The sequence below is a fragment of the Poecilia latipinna genome, unplaced genomic scaffold (genome assembly GCF_001443285.1).
Source record: "Poecilia latipinna isolate Pla-1442-1.1 unplaced genomic scaffold, P_latipinna-1.0 Scaffold105, whole genome shotgun sequence".
Lineage (NCBI taxonomy): Eukaryota > Metazoa > Chordata > Actinopteri > Cyprinodontiformes > Poeciliidae > Poecilia > Poecilia latipinna.
Window position 1 is genome coordinate 200526 of NW_015112721.1, and position 20257 is coordinate 220782.

The 20257-nt window shown below is 37.4% G+C and overlaps 1 protein-coding gene and 1 long non-coding RNA gene across 5 annotated transcripts in view; one reads left to right on the plus strand and one right to left on the minus strand.

Annotated features, from left to right (window-relative positions):
- Positions 1–7788: 7788 nt before the first annotated feature.
- LOC106944620 (uncharacterized) lies at positions 7789–12816 on the minus strand. 2 transcript variants are annotated; one of them, XR_001424373.1, is made up of 3 exons: positions 12730–12816; positions 9321–9433; positions 7789–8756 (listed from the first exon to the last, which is right to left on the minus strand). It is a non-coding gene; the product is annotated as an uncharacterized LOC106944620 (long non-coding RNA). The 2 variants fall into 2 exon arrangements; XR_001424372.1 differs by having other exon boundaries at positions 7789–9433.
- The window catches only part of slc9a1a (solute carrier family 9 member A1a), a 28324-nt gene continuing 20562 nt past the window's right edge, over positions 12496–20257 (plus strand). The window contains exons 1-2 of one of the 3 annotated variants that reach the window (XM_015027711.1): positions 12496–13018; positions 13298–13602. In XM_015027711.1, the coding sequence (XP_014883197.1) occupies positions 13326–13602 (277 nt within the window). In that variant the 5' untranslated portion in view covers positions 12496–13018; positions 13298–13325. Of the gene's footprint in view, positions 13603–20257 lie in introns of all 3 variants that reach the window. The other 2 variants (XM_015027714.1, XM_015027713.1) reach the window with 2 other exon arrangements.

The following is a 20257-nucleotide window of genomic DNA, read 5'->3' on the forward strand; positions in this document are numbered from 1 at the left end:
GGGGCGGGGGTGGGGGTGGGGGGGGGGGGGGGGGGGGGGGGGGGGGGGGGGGGGTTGCACAAGAAAGCTCCACTTCTCTAATGCAATATTCAAATCCAGCCCTGGTCTGATGGTGCAGTGTGCTCTGCTACTGCAAAGCTGTCTTTTCTCATCATGGTCGGCGCTGAGTCATTCTCCCCACACAGGAGCTGCCTCCACAGCCTTTACAAACTCTTGACATTCTCTGCGCTGCTCGAGGGCAGCGGGGGTGAGCGCACATGCATGGGCAAATACTGATGTGTGCACTCATGGGCTGCAAGACAAACACCAAAGTAAGCACACCCATCTTTTTACGAAGGCAAGCACATGTAAAAATTTCCATCTTGTTTCACAGACACATTTCTCTCCATTTATGAAAAACAAGGTTTTAAAACTTAATATAATTTGTTTGACACAGGGTCTTTTTAAACTATTTCCATATCTTACATTTTTTCCACATTTTTTTTTTTTATGTTGCAACCACAAACTTTAGTGAATTAGTATTAATGAGTTAGAGCGATACAAGTACATTAAAAGAATCTGCATGGGTTTGAAATTGCTCTAAAAATGAAAATCTGAAATCTGCGACTGAACACCAGTGCACTTTTACTTGAACCCCTTCAGTTTATACTTTGTAAACTAACTTTTCACACTAATGAAAGAAACTAGAAAGATGCTTTTTCAAATCTTTCCATACAGTAATCTGAAACATGTGGTGCTCATTTGTATTTAGATGCCTTGGTATCTAGTATTTTGCGGTGTGTTAGTTTATTTCAGTATAAATACAGTTGCTCTTTATTTGTGAGATAATCAGCATTAAGATTACTAAGAAAAACAGGAGGCAGGTCAGTAATAAATTTAAAACAGCATGAAACAATATCTAAAAGGTTGTAAACCTGATGACGCACAGTTTGATCCAACATCTTGAAAATGAAAAGATAAAAAGAACTTGGAACAACTTCAAAGTGGCCAAGATGAGGCTACATAAGCAGCCAGGAAAATAAAGGATGAATCTGAAAAACAGGCTGGAAGTCCATGATAAATGTAGAGGAGCTGCAGAGATACACAGTTCAGGTGGGAGAATCTTAGCTACTTCATTGGTCTTTATAGAAGACCGGCAAAATGCTATGCGGATACTTTCTTCAGCACAAACAGGCGTGCTGGACTGAGTTGATGTGAAGATGGATAAAGTTAAATACCAGGCAGTCTTGAAGAATATCTGTTAAGTAGGAAAAACTTGAGACTGGCTTAGCTTCACCAGCTACCAGGATAAAAATCCTCAAAATACATAAAATGGCCTTGGACAAAGTCTGAATGTAAATCTATTTGAGATTATACATATACACCTGTCAATGCAATTGAAAGGCACTGAAGGCTGTCTTCCTGAAACTGGAAAAAGAATTCTCAAAAAATGTGCTGAAAGCAAAGAATGTGAAGACTTTTTCCACATAATGTTACGTTCAAGGAGAGCATGCCTGCTGTGACGAAACTTGGAGGTGATGGTTGAAGGACTAAGATGCAATCATTCATTTGAAACACAGCCACTATCTCCTGCGGTGGCAACATTTAGTTAGTGACTCGATTGCAAGGCTTTCAACACAATTTGTTGTCATTGATATGCATAGATAATAAACAGATCCAGCTTGAGTTTTCAACAAATATTTCTTAGCATTCTCCACTTAAGAGTTACTAAACTTTAAATTTGATCTAATCTAATCTAATCTAATCTAATCTAATCTATATTGAAATGTGACTACTTTGCCATAAGTCTCTAAAGCTCTGAAAAATTGTTTGTATGATCAAATGGAGCACTACATTTAGTGCTACATTTAGCACTACATTTAGCACTACAATTGCACACACCCCTATTATTCCAGTATTTATTTATTTATTTTTTTACTGCTCTCTGTCTTTTAAATGCAACAAGTTTGAATGCTCTGCAGCAGCATACATGGAAAAGTTGCAGAGGAAGCATAATTCAGAAGCAGAGAAAGCCAGGAAGGATGTGGCCGGTCCTAGGCTGGACCTGCTCGCTCTTCCTGCTTCTGTGTGAACACCATATATGTTCAGAGACAGGGTTACACTATTTCACATTCTCTCCTCCTCATGAAACAAGTCATCATGTTGTAGAACTGTGTTTATAAGCCAGTCTAAGCATGCTCCAGTGGCTCCCACAGCTCCCTTCAGATGAAGAAATAATTCCCTGCATAATTGAGAGGATTTTATATTTTTGTCATCGCTGCTCAAACAGAGAAGTGAAGATGGAGTTGTGGCTCCTACTCTGCAGCGGTTTTCTCCTTTTATTGACTCGACAATCACTGTGTCCATCTGATGTGGTTTCACTCGAAGGCTTAGAAACACAGGACCTCAGAAATGACTCGTCATCATGAACAAGGAAATATAACAGCCGATATAGGACTGAAGCTGACACCAACACGACTTGATTAAAGACTGATCTGCGGCGACATGTTTAACAAAACAGTTTATTTAAGAATAACCTAGAAACCATATGGTTACAGTGCAAAAGCCAAGAACCCATATTTCAAACATAACCTTTAAGCACATGTAAACCCACATTTCTGATATAGTATTCTAATTTAAAGTATCATCTTTTTATTAGCTGTAATAAGTGCAAAAATGCAACAGTTTCCACTGTGCAGACAGAGTTGCACAGTGAAATTAGCACCAAGTCAAAATGAGTGGTTACTGGATTTAATAATATATGGACGTGGAAGGCCTTACAGTGAATTATGTGTAAAACTGTGATTGTGAGTTACACAGTTTCCATCTTCCGGGACATGCTGCAACAAACATCTTTTGGTTTGGCTACATCCAACAGATTGTGATTTGTGTTTGATTTATGTTCATATAGTGAGTGAATGAGTAGAGGATGAGTCAGTAAACATTTAAAAAGCAACATGCCTGTGAGTGATGTAACAGTCGTGCCTTTTGAGAGTGAAGTCAAGACATGCAAAGTGTCAGGGGAGCAGCTACTACTGCTCAGTCTTTGTATACGGTTTCTATAACAGAGATTGGGTGATGCATTTTTAATCTTTTATTATCTGTGTTTATAATTTTGCTTATAGGCAGATCGCAACTGGCCTTAGTCGAAGAATCGCTCTTATCTTCTCTTTATATGATTGAATTAAGTTATATATTCATTTAATTTTGCAAAAGTCTTAAAATTACTTGAACTCTTTTTCACATTTTGCCATGAATCAACCTCAAGCATAATTTTATCAATGCAAAGTAGGACGTAAATGGTGGAAAGAAGAGTTTTTAGTTTTAAAAATTAAAAAAACTTCCAAACTGGTGTAGGTCAATGCCAATCTAACCCATGAATATGTCCTGACATAAGTACTCTATACTGTACATACTGAAATTTGTTTTCAGTAAAAGTTAGAAAATTGTGCACTGTTTTCCTTCCTATTCACCAAAAATGCTTGATGAACGCCCTGTGAACTTACTTCCAAGCATTTTTTTAAATGTTAGCTTTGAAGTTAACATGTTCCTCTTTCACCCTCAACTATTCTGGTTCCAGATGTGACCTGTGAAGAATAACCGCCGAGCGCACCTTTCATCATAATGAGGTAAAAGTTAGGCTGCACCTTGAAGGCAAAAAGTTTCTCTGGAACACAAAAAGCGACAGCTTTGAAATATTGATTTGGCAGCAAGGAAAAACGTCTGGTCCTGATGGACAAAAAAACAGTTTTATTAAAACAATATGCTTCAGAGGAAATCAAAGTGATGTTTTACTTTGGGGAAAATTATACAATACCCTCCAAAAGTTGATATACTGATTGGTGCATTTTTGTTGAAAAATATGTAAGCATTTATAATTCACATGGTTGATATTGTTTACTGTATTTTTGTTAGAGTCAGTCCATTTTCAAGAGATTTGTACGTTGTGTTGCTTTGTTCTTTTATCTGACTGGGCACATTTGCTTGTTTGGTTTTTGTTTTATGCCAGCAGATTAACGAGTCATAATGATTAAAGTTCAATTACAACACGCCATATTTTCTTGGAAGATTTGTAAACAGTTTGATTTGCTGAGTCACTTTCTAAAGCTGCGGCGCCCTCTTCAGGCAGAAGCTTACACTCGCAGCCTTCCCCGGGGAAAATCATGTCGTTGACAATAGGAGGAGCTGCTGACTCATGTAATAATAGCTTTTCTATTTCATTTTATTTTTTCATAATATTTTATGTCAAAACTATGAATTAAGTAGGATTGAATAAATGGTGCTAGGAGGGAAAATGAAGCAATAATTATGAATCTTAGAGGGGTGTTGACTTGCAGAAACCACTTTAATTTGCTAGGTTTCACAAATCCTTGTTAGTTTGCAACATTTTCTGATTTGCCTCAACTTCTTTTCCTAATCCAGATATTTCACAAAATACTTTTCCAATTGGGTCAAGCCGACTCTTTGCAGAACAGACTTTCTTTGAGATAAGATTTTCAATAAATTTTCAGTACTGAAATTCTTTAATAGTATAACAACTAAATGCCCAAATTTAAGCAGAATTAGTTATATCCATGCTGTCTGTTTAAATCTGCATGAAACCAAGCATGATGTGTTTTTAATCATTTTCAAGATGCCTCAGCTTAACATGCCTTCCTCCTAATTGAACTGTGAAATTATTACTTAATTTCTTTACATCGCACAAAAAATAACACTTTTTAGAGCCACTGTTTGTGACAGAACCCATGTGTGCAGCTTCAAGATGTATTATATATTATTGTATTACATGTAAATTGATGTTTATTGAAGAAAATGACTGGTATGAAAGCTCCGTGTTCGTTGCTTTTACCTGATGAGATCATTCAGGTTACTCAGATGAAGCGGATTCTGTGCAGACAGCAAATTAAATCAGAGACATTAGAGGATTCACATCACTGTCTGACCCGGAGTGAGTCATGACCATATGACCAAAAGCATAAGTACATGGTCTCACCGTATGTAAAACGATGAAAATGATCCTCCAGGAAAGCCTCTGCCGTGCATGAGCCGTATTAAATGAATTAACTATAATCTGATTTGGCATTAATGAGATCAGTGGTATTTATAATAGCAGAGGGAATAACAACAAATGATCCCACTGAGAGAAAGCAGGCAAACAGAGGAAGAGATGGATATTATCCAGATGCTGCTGCTCTGCGTCGGAGATGACTGCTAGTCCAGAAAACCCTCAAATGACCACCTGAACCCAGGGAGGGCAATTAACGGCGTCAAAATATTTTGCTTCTGTCCCCACTGACAGACGTGGTGTCAGAGCTTGTCATAATTTGCAGAGATTATATCACGTCACCGCTTGTTTTTTTCCCCGAGTCTCATCCCAGATCCCTGCTGGCTCATAATCACAGATCCATGAGGTGACAGCGCTGGGCCTGCAGCAAGCTGCTAATGAAAAGCCATTTAGCGGTGAGCCAGGACTCCTTAAGTGATCCAGACAGTTTCTCAGGAAGGAAACGAAGAACACTGCTAGCTAATAAACCTTTCTCTAAATGTGGTGTCACACTGATTGATCTTATTTAGCTTTTGGTGGGCACTGACTCGAAATGTGAAGCTGTAAAAGCCCAATTTAGCATTAAAATATTCTCCAACTGTTTATTGTTTTCTTCCCCAAACAAAATAAGCAAATCATGTAGTAACAAAACAAGCTTTAAGATCCTTTGTTCTAAATTCCAGAGGAAATCGTAAAACTTGCAGCCAAAATTTCGCATCGTTTCAGTTCACATCGAGATGTTTACTGGGTGAGAGCGACAGTAATGCAATCCAGAGAAATACAGAAAACACAAGCTGACAATAGAAAAGCTGGATATTTGGACTTTATAAGACCGAGGCTGTGGTTTCTTTAGCTAAAGCAAAATTTAAAAAGGCTCTGACAAACAAATCAAAACAAGTTTTGGAGTCTGAGCAAGGTTCAGTAAAACTGCTTTGTTTGATCTGAAATGCATCGAGCGTTCTTTATTCTTGGGGCTATAGTTTTATTTTTGCAGGCTATAATTTATCTTTGATCAGGTCTGAATCGGTGGCCCTTGTGGGCTTGGCAGCATTTGCACTCAAAAGTCTTTGAGTTCATGTAGCCTTGAAACTCGCTTTGCATTTGGTATAAGTAGCTTCAGTATAAATTCGATAGAGCACTTTGTCTTTAATTCCACCCTTCTAAGTAATTTGCCTCACATAATCATGACTCTTTTTATTTTCACCAAGGACCTGCAGCTGTTTTTAGATTTAAGCAGTGAGCCACAACTCAGTTGAAGAGGGTAGATGTGAACCGAGGATTCATGCCCTTCAAGATTCGTCGAAGTAGGACATATAAAGGACGCATTGAGCAAAACATTTTGGAAAGTCATCCTTGCTATAGCATGCAGACTGATATTAGTAGCTACAACAGAGATTAATAAAAGAGGAAACGTGTCTGAAAACGTTCTTGTCTACGTCTCTATTTAAAAACAGAAATATGCAGAAGTAATTCTGCATATTTAGGAAGCTGCTGCTTTTCCATCATCTCAAATCATTGTGTGTATGATTTCACTATACATTTTCTTCTGTTTAATGGCTTGGGTTGTAATTGTTCTGTATATAGGCATGCATTTCCTATTTTTAATATGTTTTTTGTCAAATTTCTTGATGCAATTTTAATTGCTTTATAGGCAAAAACAGTGAGTAACCATCCCCACAACAGACAGCTGTAAAATAACGTAAAATTGAACCTTCCAGTCATAAACAGTGATAAGGATCGTCAGACACAAATGACTAACAGCTCAGCCATAGATTAGGCTCTGGTAAGTGAATGTTACACACCAGCTTTGACTGTGCATTATTAACCTTACTCCCTTAATAATTCTGATAGGCTAGACATTACCTCATTTGTCTTCTCTGTAGGTTTGTGTCTAAAAAACAAATTACCTAACCAATTTATTTTCTTAACGTCCAGAAAGCAGCTATGTTAGCATAAATAACCTAGCTCTGATGACTTGGGTATGAAGCCCTCATGGCATATATGGTTGTATTTTAGACTTAAATTATAAAGGTGAAATGGCTAAACTAAGGTATAGTGTTTACAAGTATATATGGTTCTTTTTAATCATTTTGAAGTTGTTGTTTAATAACGGCTATCTATGATTTGCTTTTATCTCAATTTCTGCCCTGTTAAACCTGCAGAGTCACTAAAGGCAAACCAATCCTTGTACAGCAAAAGCCTCATTGTGTTTGCAATTAGGGGAATTACACGTTGCCAAACCTTTAAAGTTATACTTGGAAATTTACTGCAGTGAGTCACTTTGTTGAACTTGCATTATGCTTCTGAGGCCACTCCCATAAACACAAAAATCCCTCACAAAAAAATTCCTCACGGACCTTAATTTGTGAACTTTTCTAAAGCTGTCTGTGGTAGGAAGGTTTGATGCCAGAAAGACAATTTGCAAAAATATTTAACTCATAATCCTTAGTTACTGAATCACTAAGCAGTAAATAGGTCATGTCCAGATCACTATTGTTGTATCAAAGTGATTAGAGTTTACTGCACTATATTTTAACCATTCATCTCACATTAGGTGGCTAATTGGATGAATGGTTAAAATATAATTCAGTTAAGCCACTTTGAGTTAACTGAACTATATTTTAATCATTCATCTGTATGAATGGTTAAAATATAGCTTTTATGAGAATACCAGGTAACATACAGTGACTGCAACAATAAACCTGTGTACAAGAATTTTTAAATGTCCCCACATTCTCATACATAGAATAAAAGAACAGAAATAATAGAGTAAAAATATTATTATATTTTATTATACATTTTCCCTAAGAGGGCAAATTCAGGTGCAACAAAGTGTAAGTAAGTATGTAAACTTTATTTACATAGCACCTTTCACAGACATAAAAATCACAAAGTGTTTTACAAAAAAGGAAACACATCAACAATAAAAGAATCTGAAATCAATGAACAAAATTAACCAAAAGTCAGTCTGAAGAGATAAGTCTATCTCAATTTCTCAATTTTTTAAATGTGTCAGTTGACTCGGAGCAGCGCATTGATAGAGGCAGAGCGTTCCAGAGCCTCGGGGCCACCTCCTGAAATGCTCTGTCACCACAGGTTTTAAAATGAGTTCTGGGAACCGACAGCAGCATCTGATTAGAAGACCTCAGAGTCCTAGACGGACAGAGAGGCTTCAAAAGGTCCAATATATATTTGGGAGCCTCACCAGGAAGTGCTTTAAAAGTTAAAACCAAAATTTTAAAATGAGTCCTAAAATACACCGGGAGCCAGTGCAAAGAGGCCAGAACAGGAGTTATGTGATCTGTTCTGTGGGTTCTAGTTAAAAGCCTGGCTGCAGCGTTTTGCACAGACTGAAGGCAAGCCATGGGGGATTTACTTATCCCCACTAAAGGGCCGTTACAATAGTCTAAACGAGAAGAAATAAAAGCATGGACAATCATTTCTAATTCCTTCTGTGATAAAATAGCTCGCGACTTCGAAATATTCCTTAAATGGTAAAAACTGTTGTGAAGTAACAATTTGCAATGATTGTCCAATGACCTATTAAATTTGATGGGAGCAGTTATCGTTATAAAGTCTAACAGGTACTGGGCAGAAGGAGCTACGACAACACTCCTTTCACCGGAGATGCAGCAGTCTGTAACTGATGCTGCTCTCCAGTTTAGCAACAACTTCATGAAGAGTGGGTGTCATTCTTCACCAGTGATAGCCAGAGGCGCTCTATCTCCAGTACCTGCAATGGGTAGAGGGGACATCTTGGAACAGAGCTGGCCTTCATGATGAGCTTATCTAACCACTTCCTGTCAGCTGTAGATAAGCTGTTGCTCCAACATACTACAGTAGGTGGCTGATGCGACCACAGAGACAAAAATGTCTTCAGAAGTGACACCTACTCTTCAAAAAAATCTCACTTTCCCTCAGCAGATAGAGTCTGCTCTGACCCTTCCTGTGAAGAGCATCAATGTCATGAGTCCAGTCCAGTTTAGTGTTCAGATGAACACTCAGGTACTTATAAGACTTCACTATTTTAACATCCGTTCCCTGGATGTTCACTGGTGTCATTTTGGTGGGTCTGCGCCTGAGGAAATCCACCACCAGCTCCATATTTTTAGCAGCACTGATTAGGAAGCCCACTGGTACCAGTCTACAAAGTCCTGAGTCCACTGTCTGGACTCTGAGTCATCCTCGCCTATAATGAGGCTGACTATGGCAGAGTCATCAGATAACTTATGAAAATGGCAGCGTGGGGATTTGATGGAGAAAACTGCAGTTAGTATGAAGAGGAATGGTACTGTACCAGCACAGTTCCTTGTGGGGCCCTGGTACAGCACTGTATGGTGGGCATCCAGGGAGTTAGTCTGACATCAATTGGGGCATATGGTGTTCCGCTCCTGACCGAAGACACGTGGACTAAAAGAGACAGAAAAAAGAAACTAATTTAATATTTTTAAAAATTCTGTCTCTATAACAATGTTTCTTTTAATTTATGCTGTTTTGGAGGGGTTTTTTTCTATCTCTGGTTGTATTTAATGCCCTGGTTGGTAGTTAAATAATTGTCTAATCATCTTAAGAGCAATGTACATATCTTTGTCAGTGAAAAGCTGTAAAATAATTGGGTTTATTTTTCAAAAAAAGGTTACACAGTACATTTGTGCCACTGGTATAATGTGATCAGAAGTGCAAATAAATAGCTTATTCCAGCGACTTTCACAATGTTACATATGCTGTGACCATGTTAAATTTGAACTCATGCCTACTCAGGGACCTCCATCTATCCGAGCTTGGAATTGGAAAATTTCCACGATTCCTCAGTTAGAAACATGTAGAAGATCTGTTTCTAAGTACTCTAAAATATAATATAATCACTAATCTATATGTATGCAGGACATACTTGTTATACATGTATAAAAAATATTCTTTATGTAAAAAAATCCAGTCAAGCAGAGATCATTTATTTAAATACAGTCTCTTCAGGGTTGTTTTTTTATGTAACAGGTTTATCTCTTCTTTATAGCAATTTAAATGACAGGAACCTGCTTTTTAGGATCTCCACATTTTCCTAGAGAGCATGGAACAAGCAAAAAAAAAAAAAAAAATTGCAAAAGGGTTAAAAAGACTGACTGGATGGAAACAAATCTCCTGTCTTCCCCGTTTTCATTCCTGCCTTTGGCATATGTAGCAAGGACTACTGATAACGTGAGCCAGTCACAATGTGGGACATTATCTCAGCCTGTGGGACAAAGGGCAGGGGAAGAATGCATTTCAGTTTCAGAAAAGAACATGTGGTCACCAAGAGCAGAAGTTCCTAACATTTATAGCTTCTGACACAAAATAACAGAGGAAGAGACTAGAGATGTGCCAATCGGGTTTTTTCCTGCCGACTCCGATCACCCATGAGGGCCGATCCCGGCCGATCCCCGATACCGATCACATAATATTTTTTTTTTTGTCATAAGCACTACCAGTTACATTACGTGGAAAAAGGACCCATGAATTCACCATAATTTAGACAAAAACTTGTTTTTAATAACTTTTTCCAAGAAAAAAACAAAACAGGCATTGTGCAAATTGTACTGCTATTGGTAATACTATCTTTAACAGACTGAAAACATATGCAGGCTCTGAAGAGGTTAAATAATGCAAAGAGTCAAAATAAATTCTCTCAACACTGCCAAAAAATTCAAGTATAAAAATTTTCATTCAAAGGCAAATACAAGTTCCATAATAACAATAAACAATCCTGAGTTACTGAATAAAAACTTCCTGTTAGCATGGCGGCTAGCTGATTACTGGCTGTTTCTGACTGAGCGGAGTAATTATGCAGATCAGGGAGGAGATCGATTATTTTTTCAGATATTATTTGTCTCATGTTAGGACAGCGAAAGTTTTAATACGTATGTAAACTTTATTTTTTTAAGTTAGATGCTGCAGCTTTAAACAGAGGTTCGGTGTGAGAGTCACTACCACATGGAGCAGAAGCGGCGCTCCGTCTGTGAAATATTACTACCTGTAGCGTAGCAGCGGTTCAACAGCAAGAGCAGATTTCTGGATTTCTGACTCTCATCTTCTTAACAATACCTTACAGATTCTCTAAAAGGGTTTAGGTCAGGCCAGTTGTGATGGCCAATCAGGCAAAGTCATTGTGACTGTATTAGTTACTACTTTTGACATTGTAGACAGATGAAAAATCAGCATCTCCATATCACGTGTCAGGAGGGAAGTGCTCAAAAAACTTCCTGTTTGACAGCTGTGCTGACTCTGGACTTGCTGTAGCAGATGTCATAAAGTCACTAGTAAATATGAAAACGCTGCACTGGATTTCAAGTAACTTGGATTTTGTGTCGCTCACCCCTATCTCCACAATTTGGAAACTTGGTTTCAAAAGGAAATACAAAACTTAAATCGCAAAAGAGCCTTTTTTTCCCCTCAGCACCTGACATTGTGTCTGTTTCATGGATGGTTTAAAACAAGGAATGTAGTAGTTGTAACTATATTACTGGAATCTTTGAAGACGTCTATTTCAAAATAGATATGTTTTTTAACCACTATTGGTTTGTGGAAAGAGTAGTCATCTTGTAATCCAAAAGTTGTGGATTTGATTCAGGCTTTCTCCTGTCACATGTCAAGGTGCCACTGGGCAAGACACTTAATCCCCAGTACCAATATGCATATTGGTAGATAAATGTTTGTGAGTACGATTGGGTGAATGTTGCTGTAGTGTAAAGCACTTTAAGTTGTCAGTTAGAATAGGAAAGCGGCATATAAATTCAGTCCATTTATGGTTTAAAGAGCTGTGTATTTTGGACTTTGACAGCAGTGACATGCAGTCAAAAGACAGTTAAGAAGTAGTAAATAGATTTTTTTTTAGCATCAATGTAATATCAGAATAAATTCTATAATATACTGTGATCAAATTGGATGTTGATCACCCCATCCACGCCCTGAATTTGGCAATATGTGGGGTTGTGGAGACACTGACTTCAGCTGCAGTTCACATCTTATGAATCTCCCCAAATTCAAGGCTGGAGTTAAACTCTGTTTGTTGTGTACCTTCTTCTGGCACACTTTTTCATTTCACTAAAAATTATGTTAATATATCAATATCTGAACAGCAAAATTATTTAGCAATGACCTTCCATTGCTTTTTCTCATTGCCGTTTTTGTAGAGGGTGTCAGCTGGACAACTTTCAAGTCAGAAATCTTTACCCTGATTATGGAGGTTGTATTGGAATATTTCTATACTGAAATGTTTAATGTTACTCTTATCAGTCTGAATGCAAGGAACTAAGACATACACTTTACTTTTTGATTCAATTTACTTAAATAAACTATCTTTCTGATATTCCAAATTTTGTATTCTCTTTAAAAACCTGTATTAACTTAGAACCTTTTTTTTTAATCAGGAAGCTCCCTCCCTGCCTGTAGGTGTCACTACAGTGGAGCACCCCCTCCTCCCTCCCTTTTATTTCAACCCTCTCTGTCCTCCTCCCATCCAGTAAAACCAACGCGAAAGGGTGTGCGTTTTGAAGGTTGTATGAAGCTATAATATCAAGGGAGACACTACGAGTCACTACAGAAGACCCTGTAACCGGAGCAGCGTTCATCCTATGTGTTTCTCTCAATTACTTCTCAGCTCAGCTGCCCCGGTGACAACCAGAGTGTCCTATCTTGAAAAACAGTGAAGATGCCGCTTACACGGATATTACCTGAAAGTTTGAATACCTGTGATGCGCAGTAAAAATGCGTTGTGACAGCCGGGCTGGTTCCCCTCAAGGTCAGAATCAACGTCGCCGCCTCACGGACGAACACCTTCAGGAGTCGAAGAGGAAGAACGAGCGCAAAGGAGGAGAAGGGGATGCGGTTGTCTTTTTGCCTCGATTCAGCATCAGCAGAGACATTTCTTACTAAAGACGCTGATGGACACTAAAAGAGGAGAGGGTGAACTTGTAAAAGACGTCTGTCCGGAAGTGGTCTGTTACAGCATTGGTTACTGAGGTAAAAATAAAAAAAAACTCTTCAGCATCTTGCCGTTTCCTGCTTTCTTCCAACGGCAGCAACGGTCGGTGACGGTTTACCTGACCGCTGCTGCACGCGACGACGTTCAGTCACATCTACCTAACGTCAACTGACAAAAAAAATGGTCAGTTGGTTCGGTTTCAGGTAGCCGACTTGAACGGTTCGTGTTGGAAGAGTTGGTTAACTATTTCAACATTGCATAGTTGAAGCCAGCTCAACTTCCTTGCTCTTGAAGCGGAGTTTTCTTTCTGTTTACAGGGTAGTTTCTTGTTTTTTTCTTCCAACAATGTTTTCGAGGATGGCACCGCGAGGTCGGAGTGGTTTGGGTCGGAGTTTAGCGGAGCTAGGATTGCTCCTGCTGGCGATACTGGTGCTGTTGGATGGCACCGTGCTGTCCCTCGAAGCAGCCACCTCCTCCGAAATCGACACCCATGAAGGGAAGCCCGGCACACATAAAAACACAAGCAAGAAGTCTTTCCCCGTCCTCGGCATCAAGTACGACGACGTCAGTGTCCCCTTTGAAATTTCACTGTGGGTGCTTCTGGCCTCTTTAATGAAATTAGGTAAGTGTCATTCTATCATGTGGTTGTTACTTGGTTTCAAACCTTAGAATTTAAATCAACATTTTTCAGTTAGTACTAGCCATAAAGAAGGTTATGAAGTTCTCAATTAAAGGAGTCCTAATCATAGGTATTAGGTGACCCTTTCAGTCGTAAAGACACAAAGTTGAAATACATACTAAAAAAATAAAATATACATTTGGATATGTAGGGATTTAAAACTCTGTAACTATACCAGACTATAAACTTCTATAATAAAGCAACAGTCATCTTAGCTCCAAGTCTCAAACACAGTCTTATACAAGTAATAGGTTTTAAATTCAATTAGGGCTGCAAGATATTAGAAAAACATATTGCAATAACATAGCAAATATAAAGGACATATCTTTTATAGATAGCGGTCATTTTTCTAACTTTAATTATATTTTGACATCATCACAACAACATGTTTACTCTCCTTAAGCTTTAAGACATTGGTCATCTAGATCAGATATGGACATAAAAACAATTAAAGTATTTTCAGGTGGAGGAATATATTTTTGGAAAGTAGAGGTGTTTTGCATAATACTAGAAAATATCTTGCTAAAAATTTAATTCAAGCTCCTCTGTGATTACAATGTTTCATTCAATATATTGTTTTTCTTGATTGTCACATTTAAACATGTGACATCAAATGCTCACTTATGCAGTGTGAACGCACCCAGATGTTTTTATTCACTTGAATCAAATTGATGCATACAAGTGCATCAATATCAATATCTGAATAATGCATCCTTATTTTTTGATCTGCTCTTTCACAATTACATCTTTATAAACTCAGTGATCAAATTTTGGTTCTTGACTGAAAGAACCAAAATTTAATTGCAGTCAAAGAAAGTTTAAATGGAGATTAGGTTTATTGTTACTACTAGTATTAATATTTGAGGTTTATTTTTTAGTATTCAGAATGATAGAAAAGCTGACAACAGTATTTTGTAAATTAAGAAAATGCTACTTCTTTCCACATTACTGAAGTGTATTTACCATAACTAGACCTTTCAGAATAACAAGATTTGCTGGATGATACATTGTCCCGGAAATTATCGAGATAAACGATAATATTATTGTTTAGAGACCTTTTTGAAATAATATATGGAAAATAATACATAATAATTTGCCCTCTCAAAAAAAAAAAAAAACTGTAATTTTGTTTTTTTAAAAATAGCAACCAGAAACAATAAATAAAATGGACGTAAAAACTACATAGAACCGAATCCATAAATAAAACGCATTAAGAGGTTTCTGTAAACAAAATTGCCCTTTGAAAGATACTAATCATCAGAATAGAAATGATCAAGCTCATTTTAACTCGTCATGTGATTAATTGGTTAATAAGAATTAATCAATTCATTGCATCAGGTTTAACCATAGCTCCACTGCCATAAACCAAAGAATAGGACCATTTTCATTCCTCATATCCGTGGAATCAGCTTGTTAGCTTGTCGTAATTCTGTTTCACACTACTCTTTATTTTTTTTACAGCTGCCAACTATTTTTTCAATTTCATAAATTTATCTTGATTGATAGCTCTCTTTAATTTTTGTCATTTTAATTTGCCTGCTTTTATGGGTGCGAGGCAGACAAACCTCATCTAAAGAAACAGGTAAAAATCAAGAATGGTCTGTTTTTGAGACAGTATCTTATTTACTAATCTAATGTCCTAAAAATACCATCAGTCCATCAGTTTCCATCAGTTTCTCAACAGTTTCGGGTGCCTACTAAGACCGTAACTTGTAAGCTACATAACACGTTTGACCGGAATAGCTCAATAGTTTGAGGTTGAACCTTTAAGGCAGGTTGCTCCTTAGATCGGTTCACTTAATGCAGTGAGGATCTTTTAAAGTGATGACTAATCAGTTTAACTGACAAGTCTACATGTAGGAAAATAACTTTTATATTTTGCAAGTTTTCCAAACATGACCAACACATGATGCTCTGTGGTAAGACAGAGTCTTGTGGTATTTATGCAAGAATTATTTTAAAAACAAAAGGCTTTCCCGGGTTGACCCATTTCAGGAGTTCATTCAGTTTTTGTGAGCAGTTGGGGTGTGCACCAAAGCATTTTTTCTGTTGATCTCATTTGTTTTCTTTCTCTTTGAACCCTTCTCTATCTTCAGCTATGACTTTCTGTTCCTTCTTGTGGTGTGCTTCTGTCAAAACACTGCATTGTCCTCAGCTTTTCTTCTTTTTTTTTTCTTTTTTTTTTTTCTGAGAGCTAGCAGCCTGTCACTTGACTGTTACATCAGGAGCCTGATTGAGCAGCAGCTTGTAGGCAAGAAGGATGCTGTCTCAGTGTCTGGGCAAGGAGCCCAGTGTCTCAGGGGAGAGGAGAAGCAGAGAGGGGCCACCTGGCTCCAGTAGATTTCTTGCAGGACACAACTCAAGGACGTAAAAAGAAAAACGGCAGCATATGGAAAGTAAATTAATTAATCAACAATTGATAAAATAATAAACAACAGACAAGCAGAAAGTAATTGATCTTGAGGCGGTGGTTTGGAGGATGTTTGGTGGGTGACTTAAATGTTGCTGCTATAAGAGTCTATTTTGGCAGTTTTTCTTGTTCCTAATCGAAGACTTTCTGTAAGCAGGTTCATAGGCCATTTATCTCTTAAGCTTTGTTGCTGGTACATCATGCATTTCTCTCTGTTTTTCATTCAGTTTTAAATATGATCTTTAGGCACTGTAGCTTTCAGTTTTCTGGCAGGACTTTTTTGCAGAAAACTTATCAAGTCGATGATTAACAGGGATGATAGCCCATGTGTCAGGTCTTTGATAGGTTAGGCATGACATAACTTCAAGATGCTATTCTTCTGCTGTACTTTTTCTTTAAACCACCCTTTGTCTACTTCCATTTAGCTTAAACAATCAATGCACAAAATGCTACTATGGTTAAGTACCAAATAGGGCATACATTTAGTGAAAAGGCTGAAGTATAGTATCATTTTCAGATAATAATTTGAATTGCTGATTAAGGGGGGCGGCAGTGGCCCGAGTGGTGGCTTTCACCCCAAAAGTGTTTTTCGCACCTCACTATCTGCTGAAGGTGTTGACATGAAATGGGGACGTCATTTCCCACATCTACCCTACCTAACAACCAGGAGATGAGATGGAACGAGTGTGACATAGTGATAGAGTACAATTCAAATACAGCAGCAGCACAACAAAGCATGGGTGCAAGAAGAGCATCAAGGCTTTATCTTGGCTTTGTTTTTGCAATGTTACAATGCACAGCATAAAGGTAAAATTTTGCAGTGTAGTTTACTTTGTTTTCATAAAATAGTCCTCTAACTTCAGAGGGAACATTTATCTGTATTCCTATCTGTAAACAGGAAAATAAAATTAGGTTGTGGTTGTCCCTGATCCGTGTTGTGATTGTAATACATAACAGCAAGAAGCTAAATAGACACGACTTTACAGCCAGTGATTCGCCCTCCTTGTATGATTCAGAGCTGATCAAATATTCTCAGAAAGACTGTGTTGCCTCAGTGTAAAAATCAATGAAAGCATTGCAGTTTCATTCAATAGCTGATACATGAGCTTAGTTTCTGCTGTAGCTGGAGTTTGGCTGCAACCCAAAACGTCTTTTTCTCACGTGGGAGAGAACACCATAAAGAGCATCAGTTAAAAAAGTTCTATTAGAAGATGTTTTTCTTCAGTTTATGGGAGATTAGTGAAATTTTTATATTTTCTTAAAATTATGACATTAAAACCCTTTATTATTGATTAATGTTATGGCGATATTTGTTTAATGTAATTCACAATTAGTCAGCATGACTTGTAAAGAGTCATAAAACAATATACTATGAGATGTTTCCTGTGGATAAATAAGCTGCAAATTTTATCAGCCACAAAAGATCCACCATGACATCAAATCGGTGTTACAGAAATCTTATTTTTAAGTGTAATATTATTAGTGACCTTGCTATTTTGACTGCTGCTGAATACCTAATAATGGAGAAATTAACATGAAGTGTTGTTTTTGTCTGTCTAGTAGTACTTATCACATATTTATTACTTTTCAGGGATTTTTTAAAATGATTATTTTTGTGGTGTTTTCTTAAAAGACTAAAAACTGTATCAAACATGGACACAGAGAATGAAAGTGGCCACAGAGAAAATGGTTTGTTGACTTGTCCTTGGCCTTAAGAGGAGGCTTAGATGGGCCACTCATCTATTCATGAATTCTCAGAAGGCATTTGGGGTCAGGGGTTTGAAATAATTGTAGCCTGACAGGTCACACTACGTAGTTGTGCAATGTATACTGAGAATTTGGTTTCCAAGCAGAAGAGAGAGTATACATTCATCTTCTATACCTGCAGCTTGTTTAGCAATTGTTAAAAATCACACTTACTGTATTCTGATGAGTAATCTCACTCTTTTTTTTATTTTTATGATGTTGGTGGCCTTTATTCATCAGATACTTGAAGGGCAAAGTGGGCAGGGGAGACCTGCAGTAAAAGGCCCATGGTCAGGAATAGATATCAAATCAACTGCTTTGAGGACTATCTTCTCTGTATGTGGTGCACAGTCACTACCCTTTCAAGTCCTGTTTTTATCTTTGTCAATACTATGTTCGGAATGCTGAAGTTGTTAGAAACATGTTGCTCAGACGAGGCTGCTTCCTAAAGAGACATTCCCAGAACCTAGAAGACAAAACAAGGAAATGTTGCTTTAACTCATTTGTCACTCATTTAAAACCTTTAGCTTCTGGATTAATTTATGCGTTAGTTGTTGTGGAGAAGTGTGGAAACTCATCAGTAACCTGAATTTTAAAACTGTCCTCATCTATAATGCTTATATAGAAGAAAAAGTCCTAGTATTGCATTAGAAAGCACAGCTTGTTAAGTTCGAGGCAATGTCAGAAACTGTGCTTTTCTTTTCTTTACTATGTTATTTAGGTTAAGACTTGGACAAGAAGACTTCCAGGTTTATTGACAAAGAAGGTTATCGACTTTCTCCTATTCTTAAGTACCACTGTATTTGTGCAACATTTCTGTAGTGAAAGACTTAAGTCAATCATTAAAAGGGCTATTATTATGTATTTTCAGGCACATAGTTACATTTTACTACACAGTCAAGTAACTGTTAAATTCAGTTGTTATGAAAATGTTTTACACATTAAAAATAACTTAAAATAAATTTGACTTTGCATTATAGCATTTTCTGATACCTTGAAATTGCCCTCTGGTTCTTTAAGAAGGTAATGCCCTTTCCGTCATTCCCTCTTTAGCAAGACAGTGCTTCTCCATGATGTTGCTTGCAACCATTTTTAGGAGAGTTGAACTGAGAAGTAATTCATATAATAAGCTCAGTAGATGCACAATTCTACCAGGTGATTGCTAATTGCAGCTGCCACTAGTCTGGTGGAGCTGGCTGGGGGAGACATAGAGGAGGGGAATGAAGCTCCAAGGTGGCGCTTTGAGTAAATAGGCAGGGCTTTGTATGAGCAGGGATTAAGAATGGTTGCTATGGGAGATTCAGGAATTTCTCAATCATGCATGAATGAATCAAAGACATACTCCAGGCATGTGTCTATGAGACAATAATATAAGATGATATACAGCACAGAGGCATATTTTTTAAGGAGAAAATTAAGTACATTAATCTATCAGCAGCAAACTCTGTGTCTAATGACCTTTGTCCCTCTTTTCTCTTTTGTAATTCCAAAACTTAAAAATGAAAAAAAAAATAAAGCCCATATGAGTTGAAAAATTTGAAATTCCTAAAGTTTGATCAATTCTTTTACATATCATCATACATATCATAGACATCAAACTTCACAGTAAACACAACAAATTAGGAGCCCAACACTTTGTAAGAACAATGTCCAATATTCAAAACAGCCTCTAATAAATTCCAATAAAATTATTTTACAAAAAGGCTGTTTCGGAGTAGAGCAACCTTGCTGAAGCCTGGGCACATTGTAATTGCTGTCCGAGATGAATGGGTCTTTAGCATCCAACTTTTTATCCAAAGTTAATATTGAGAATTGCACTAGAAAGTACTGTGGCTTAGCTTTGCTACCACAATAAAATCTGTTTTCATATCTGTACTGGGTGCTTCTTATATCTTCCTTTTTGTACCTCTCAGAATTCTAATATAGCTTCCAGTTAACCTAACAATCAACGCTTGTTCTAACATGTTGCGACATTTCCTCTGTCTAAAACACCTTGAGTCTTGGTAAAACTTTTTTTCTAGCGAGCTCCAAAGCAGTAGCATTACTTTGTAGAGAAGAGTGTTAAGAGCTGCTGTCACAATATGTGGAACAAAAGGGGAAACTTGAGCTTGCTATCGTGCTTCAATGATTTGAGCTTAGTTTCACAAGGATTGCATGTCCGTTGTTTTCTAAAGAATGTCTCTTACGAGAAGAAATGCAACAGGCATCACAGAAAATATCTCTTCTAGGATCCTGTTGTGCTTTCACACTTTCTGATACCTGTCAATAGTCCATACATTAGTGTCTGAAGATAGATGTACAGCTTTTTCTTTTGTTTAAATGATCACACTCATAGATTGAAAATGAATGCTTTGTATTCATTAGTTAGAAAACTATTATATTGCCCTCTTTTAGCTTTTCTGAGAAAGGCGATATAATAAAGGATATCAAGTAAATTGTAAG